The sequence below is a fragment of the Glandiceps talaboti genome, chromosome 14 (genome assembly GCF_964340395.1).
Source record: "Glandiceps talaboti chromosome 14, keGlaTala1.1, whole genome shotgun sequence".
Taxonomy (NCBI): Eukaryota; Metazoa; Hemichordata; class Enteropneusta; family Spengelidae; genus Glandiceps; species Glandiceps talaboti.
The window spans coordinates 14,676,511-14,684,443 of NC_135562.1; the positions used below are offsets into that span (position 1 = coordinate 14,676,511).

General features: G+C 34.2%; 1 protein-coding gene across 1 annotated transcript; it reads left to right on the forward strand.

Moving 5' to 3' along the window:
• The first annotated feature begins 205 nt into the window (after positions 1 to 205).
• LOC144445298 (sulfotransferase 1E1-like) lies at positions 206 to 5,574 on the forward strand. The gene is made up of 6 exons (XM_078134840.1): positions 206 to 326; positions 884 to 1,134; positions 2,072 to 2,216; positions 2,902 to 2,996; positions 3,940 to 4,129; positions 5,465 to 5,574. The coding sequence occupies exons 1-6, from the start codon at positions 224 to 226 to the stop codon at positions 5,572 to 5,574; spliced, it is 894 nt and encodes a 297-aa protein (XP_077990966.1). The 5' UTR covers positions 206 to 223.
• The last annotated feature ends 2,359 nt before the right edge of the window (positions 5,575 to 7,933 follow it).

Genomic DNA, 7,933 nt, shown 5'->3' on the forward strand with positions numbered 1-7,933 from the left:
TTGTTACTATTCCGCTCTGACATAAATTGTCCACTTATGTTTCTTTGCAAAGCTCAAACGATTGTATTGGTATATATTAAAGTATACATGAATTATTTTGTAGGATATATATGGCTATATTCCTTTTTGGTGAACGACATGCCAACATATTATATCCCTTTTTTTGACGTTTCAGATCATTCTTTCATTAACTGTTCTTAGGAACATATTGTATATCGTTGCTATGGATGAAAAGGATGTTATTATGTTACGTCATCCACACGAGAAGATAAAGAAGATAGAAATTCGTGAGGATGATTTGATTGTCGTTACCTATCCTAAATCAGGTGATGATCACGTGATTTAATACACAAGTTCTATCCTTTTCTATGATTATGTCAAAAATGTCGATCCCCTTTCCCGGTTACTATGAATATACATCTTGACTAGTAAATGTATTTGTAATTTTTGAATTATTATTTATTGTTGGGAATAAATTAGTATAGTGGAAGAAATGAAGTTGACATACAATTAATCATAAAACTACTAGAATGAACTTACATACATAGTGTAATTTCATAATTTGACCAACTAAAGTGATACAGGCTGAGTTCATACGATTTAGCAATTCCGGCTATATAATTAAAAAAAATTGTCGTATTCTACAATTGCTTGCAAATAACTAAACTCAAACCTGGTATTTTAAGATGTAAAACTTGTAAACGATACGATGACGTAATTTTTTGTACGTACAAAAATGTCGAGGATATCCCTACAATGCAATCAACTGTTCTAGCACTGCCAGGCGACAATTGTAATGTCATGGAAGACATACATTGACATTAACTTTATACTAGAATAGTTAATCAAATTTTTTATTTAAGTATTTTCATTTATACAACAGGAACAAACTGGATTAAGCACATCATGCGATTACTACTGAACGATGGTGATGTAGGTGATCCAATACCTGAGAACACAAGGGGTGGTATTATAGAGTATATAGTCGCCGAGGAAGATGACCATCCATCGGTATATGCATTTAGAAAATTGGGTCATCCCGACTTCTGTGTTGATATAAAGACAATGAAGTCGCCTCGGTTCTTTATGACCCATGTACCACTTGCTTGGTTGCCGTGTCTAACTAATGCAAAGGTAATATATAAGCTTTTCAAATCAGACCATGTATATGTACTTGACTCCAATTTCTTCAAAACCTTAAAAGCAACATATCGATTGTCATCATTTATATACATCTTACAAAATACCCCTTGCATATTGCATCAATAATTTACAGAATGTAGAAAAATTACCATGATATATCATTCATGAAAATTCCATTCAATTCATGGATATATTCAGGATACCTCGTCCTATTAAAGATATATGACTCATGACTGGCTAATTTGCATAATTTACGATATTTATGAACTGGAAGAGACATCTTCCATTGTTGCTCAGCATTTCATTAAAGGTGGTGGGTATATTGATGACACTGCGATTTATATGTAATTTTTGCATACTAATTGACCTATTTGCATATTCAATTATAATTTAATAATTAGGGGATTTCGAGAATACTAGCTCATAATTTAATTAAACTTTATGGAAATAATAACAATAAATTACTAATATGTGTTTTAGGTCTTATTTATTTATTTATTTATTTATTTACATTATGTAAAGAATTTGCATTATCAATGATAATTGCCAACTTAGGGATATATCATCAGCGCAAGCTCAGTGTTTCATCAAATGTTATGTTAATCAGATTCTGCTAATTTGTATGATTTGCACATTTATACCTTGAGTATAATTTGCATAATGAAATGAATGACATTTATTTGCATCTTGAATTTTCCATTTATTATGAGATATAGTTTCGGATTCTATTAAGAGAGGGCGCTGTATGCATTCCTTCACATTTCAATGCACTTCTTCATTTCATGTGCAAATGCACAACAAGCACACTACTGAGCTTGGCTTGTATTCTGCCTTTTTGGGGAATTTTCTGCAAGGGTTTATGGGAAAGCCTCTAGTGATGACATCACAGATATCTTTGTAAATGTGTATATTATCTTCTTTGTCCTAGGTCATCTACCTAGCAAGAAACCCAAAGGACATACTGGTATCCATGTATTTCATGACACGATGTTTGGTTCCTGAACACACACCTGAGACAGACCGTCAACTATTTGATCAAGTAGTTCATGCGTTCGTGACTGGACCAATACCATGTATGTAGACTCAGTCTGTTGGAATACCATTGCTAACCGGAGAATCCCAGTCAGACTTATTTCTACCTTTAGTACACTTTTATTGATTACTGCTATCAACTTACAGGAAAAGTCCAGTCAGACTTATTTCTGCCTTTAGTACACTTTTATTGATTACTGCTATCGACTTACAGGAAAAGTCCAGTCAAACTTATTTATGCCTTTAATACATTTGTATCAAGTGCTGTTATCAAATATATTCAAATGTTATGTTATCAATATAAAGTTTCACACAAAGCGAAAAGGGTATTTATGATGTCATAAATGGTTTTCCCATAAACCCTTGTCGGAAATCTACAAATGGCTCAATCGCGCAGTAGAGTTTCATTTCAAAGATGAGAACTTATCGAGGTGATCCAAAGTCATGTTGATAGCAGTAATCAATACATGAGTTCTGCATTTTAGGAGAACATAATTGGAGTGTTCCCATTAAGCAATAAACCCCGCTGCAGGAGGATATACGCGAGATTTGTTTAATTGGGTATAATTCGAAGGTACAGTGACAAAGAACACCACAAGCACTCTTATAGTGCAAATACACCATTTACGTCACATTGGTACTCGCACGTCATGGAGTTGTTGAATTTTTATATACTATGTAAACTTTTCAAATTCCGACATCTGATTTATTTTTTGTTAATTGCAGTGGAGCATGGTATGTGGTTTGAGCATGTATTGCCATGGTGGCAGAGAAGAAATGAGGACAATGTCCTCTTCCTGAAATATGAAGACATGAGACGGGTATTTTGATTTTCGAGCTTTTTTGGTTCCGGTTACCCGACCCCACATAGTTTTTATTGTCGACCTCAAACTTTGTTTTACGAATAAAATCGCAAAAATTGTGAAGTTTCCTCGCAAGAAATTATAGCGAATGCGAAAACAGACATAAACTTTTTTAAAAAAAACATATAAAACTGTTCTTCCAATCTGTAATGGCTTTAAATCGAGAAAAAGGCAATTATTAAACAGAGACTAAATAGAAAACAACGAAAAACATAACCACCTGAACTAGACACTCACATATGAATATATAAATATGTATGAATATATATATATATATATATATATATATATATATATATATATATATATATATATATATCAGAGATGTCTGATGATCGCTCGAAGCGTGAAACTCTGAGTAACGACTTATTACATCCTTATTCTTTTGAATTAAGTCTATATATATATATATATATATATATATATATATATATATATATATATGTATGTATGTATATATATATATATATATATATCTATATATATATATATATATATATATATATATATATATATATAATAAAATAACAAATCTATCATCTACTCCACCTATTCTAAAATTGAGCATTATCGGAACCACACAAATTGTTTTGTTAGCCTAAGGCCTTAAAGGATCCAAAACAATCATTTCCACCAACACTGCATAGCTCGAACTCTCTCGAAATAGATATAATATACATTTACGTAGGGTATTGCTACATAATTGCCAATCGATAATGTATCACCCCTACTATAATTTAGTAGATATGTATCGATAACGTATCAAGTCAGCCGGTAATGCATGAACTGACCGTTAACAGCAATTTGGCCACCGTGACGACATTGTCGGATTGATACATTATAACATGAGGGAGTTCTTGTGTTCTTATGTTTTGAGATACACTTAATACTATCATTCCAGGATTTGACATCTGCAATTAAGAAGATTGCGGAGTACATTGGTAAAAGTCCGTCACCTGAAGTACTTGACAAGATCGTTAATCTCTCCACTTTTGAGACAATGAAGCGAAGTCCTCCCCCTGATCATGAGATTTTGGGCAATGCTATGAATCTGAACTTCAAATCTGGAGAGTCCGTTCTAATTAGAAAAGGTAAGCAAATCAACCAAAGTACGCTTCAGTTGGTCGAAAAGCTTTCCGTAAACAATGCCACAAGGAAGGAAGATCTTAATGTCATAGATATATGCGTTTGGTTCATGTGAGGCTTTTATGATTGGCAGTTATAACACTAAGTTTTTATAATGAATAGTGATATGTTTATTTTGCCATCTATGGTATCCCAGGGGTCGAACTGAAATGGTTTACACAACTTAAAAGAGTGCACAATTGGTTTGAATATCCAACGAGTTTCGCACTTCGGCTTTCAAGAAGTTTCAAATTGATAGACAGTTTGGTACATCAAGACACTTGAAATTTTATAATGCAATCGGTTCTTCTAAAATATTGTCAGTTATCTTCTTCAATATGACCTTGTTTCTTGATGGGTTTAACTGAATCGTGTATGATCGTGTTACAACATAAATCTGTCTTTGTATGGTGAAGTATTAGTATTGTAAGATGAAAACAAGACTTGATTGTAACTTAACGTGTACGTAAAGTAAAGCGAGGCAGTGCTGATGACAGGTTGTCTGATGATGGCGTAAACGAGAAACTATAATTTACAGTTTGGTCCTGTTTGCGCTTTGTAATCCTGTTAAAATGGACAGTGTTAAAATGGACAGTCTGCTGTGCTTTTGTTTTCGACCATTTTTCCAGTGAGCACATCTCTAGGCTTTTCCAAAATTTGCCATGGTAGCGCTCTACTTCCTGTCTGTGTGTGTACCTTTGGGGTGTCTACATGGCATTGGTATAGGTTTATCGATTAATCATACAGCACTGCTGCTTTCCTTGAATTCTCAACAATGCAAAAACATCCCTGGTTTACACTTCTACAGAATACAAGAACAAAGCTCTTAGGAAATGGTACTATGAGGTGATGATACCCCCAATTTGAGCGAGGGCGCTGTATTATCAATTTCCTGTTTGCAGTCTGGAATGGTAGACGTTCATAAACACGAGAGCTGTTATGTACCATTCCCCGAGGCCGATGGAAATAGTTGCTCTATTATAGCATTGGGGCTAATTGACATCTACTTGTGCAGAAATAAAGCCAAGCAATAAGTGTTTTATAACACATCACATTCTTAGACAGATATTCTTTCCATAGTGAAAGCAAATCACCTATAAGATGTCTGTGTTACATGAATATTACGCTGCCAAATAGAATGCGACTAGTCTGTGTATCTTTATACAAATTGAGGTCGCTATGGGTTATAGTCCGTACCACGTGATATGATCTAAGCCAATCACTGAAGGCTATATGAAACTATGTGTTATAATCTATATTCTATTCTATTCTTTTCTATTCTATTCTATTCTATTTACTAGGAAAAGTTGGCGGATGGAAGGATCATTTCACCGTGGCACAAAATGAGTATTTTGACCAGAATTACAAAAAGTGGATCGAAGGCAGTGGTCTTGACTTTGATTTTGAGTGACTTCTCAACAGGAATCTTAGATAGTTGATTTGAAGAGAGCAAGAATCCAACAGCACTGTGAAGTGGCATATTATTTTGACATCACCGTAACTGTCTACAAAAATCTTTCAATAGATGGATAGTAACATTTATCAACGAAAATACATGAACACCGCCCTCGTATTCTCGATATTTACAAACAGTTTGACTATCAAATTGATATTTATATTCACAACAGTACAATAAATGATGAATTACCACCATACAAGTCATAGTCTCAATACCCGACGGAAATTAAGCCGGACTCTCCTAAATACAATACTAGTATTGTTAAGTCACCTGTCAAATTTATTGGTTCACAATTATGGAACAATATTTCGGAAAAAAAGTAGTTGCACTCCAGTTAAAGAAAGTTCAAGAAAGTATAGAGATCTGATTCTAGATTTAAAATGATTGATCTTGATATTTATTTATTTTTGTTTGGTTTATGTTTATATGTAACTATTTTGGAGACTTTTGCATACATAGAAAACTGTCCTCCACAGTGGTTGATACTTTCTTTATGTTCGGTCATTTTTTTTTTTTTTACAAACGTATGAAAGTCTTTACATTCATTTTGAACATGTTGGTCCTAAGTTTCCCTTTTGTGGGGCGCCCTCAAAAAACGCTTCAAAGTGAGCAACTGGAATATATCGAAATCTGAAACAGCTAGCGAATGCTGAGCGGATGGCTTAAAAGCTAACAGCTCGTCACTTCCATGATGGGAGTTGCTTCTCGTTCGCCCTCTACGGTAAACACGACATGTCAAAACTTCGTAAATATATGAAGCAAACTAGTGTCGACAGTCGGACTATTCTGACAAAATTGAAATGTGAAGTACGTGTATTTTGTAACATACTTAAATTTAACAATGATAAAGTTCTTTTTTCTACCTTATTCTGTTATTAATCATATAATAATGTTAGTTTTGATACACAGCGCTTTCCCACTCTCGCCTCAAAACAATTAACAAATAGTACCCCTCGCATGGACCAATATATAACGGTGCAACGGCCCTTTATACTTCCTCAACTCCATCGGGAAACATACAATCCATTGCAGCCACTGTAAGCTCATATGATTAATCCTATATTTAGTTTTACTGCATATGGAGTATTTGAATTGTATGTATGTATGTATGTATGTATGTATGTATGTATGTATGTATGTATGTATGTATGTATGTATGTACAATGTATGTATGTATGTATGTATGTGCGTGAGTTTGTGTGTGTGGAAGGATTGGTGGATGGATGCATTGTTACGAATGTATGTACGTACGTACGTACGTACGTACGTACGTACGTATGTATGTATGTATGTATGTATGTATGTATGTATGTATGTATGTTAGTTAGTTATCTGGAATAGTCAAATATTTTCTTATTCCATGTATTTCTACTTATACAGAGATCGTGCCTGCATGCCAATGAGCACCCTGAAGAATAACTTGATATAAATGACATTTCTAAGATAACAAAGTTTTGCATTGTCCATTAGTTATAATGACGCCACATACCAAATAATTCATAACTCGGGGGGGGGGGCAATGAACATTTCTAGACAGTACTCCCCCTAGGTCATACAGGGTTTATCTGAAGTGCCGAAAAATACTACCTTCACGAACAGATATACATACATCGTAACCAGTAAATCGTCTGTTCTAGACAAGAAGGCTGGTCATGGTATCGTCGATAATAAACCAAGTCGCTTCCTCATTTGCATATGATCACAATAAATCAATTTATTTGTGTGGAGAGAATTTAGTGATCCGAAAACAGAGTTACATAACTTAATACACTCGAAGGACGTTTTTGCACACTTCAGATTACACGCTAAGCCAGTCTGATATCAGATTACAATAATCCATTGTCCCAAATGCGGATGTAACATTAATAATCTTACCTATTACATGTCTCAATAAAGACACGTGACCATTTCGTATCAATGTGATATTTACTGTCCAAGTAAGTTTAAAAAGACAGTAACTGCGTTTATAAATATTTTGGCGTAGGTTTTGCTGTATAGTGAAAAATTACGTGCAGTATTGTACTTACTAAGGCACAAAGCTCTTCAAAACGGTAAATTAATGATACCACCAATTTAAGTGAGGGCGCTGTATTCTCATTTTCCTGAACTCAAACCTACTATAATCAGAAACGATCCATTGACGTAATTTATCATACGTGTCAAAAATGTACTTTGCGATCAACTGTTCTAGCAATGCTAGAAGACAATAGGCAATTCCAGACTGCCAACAGGAAATTGAGAATACAGCGCCCTCGCTCAAATTGGGGGTATCATTAATTTACCGTAAAAACAAAATGTCTTCTAGCGAGAC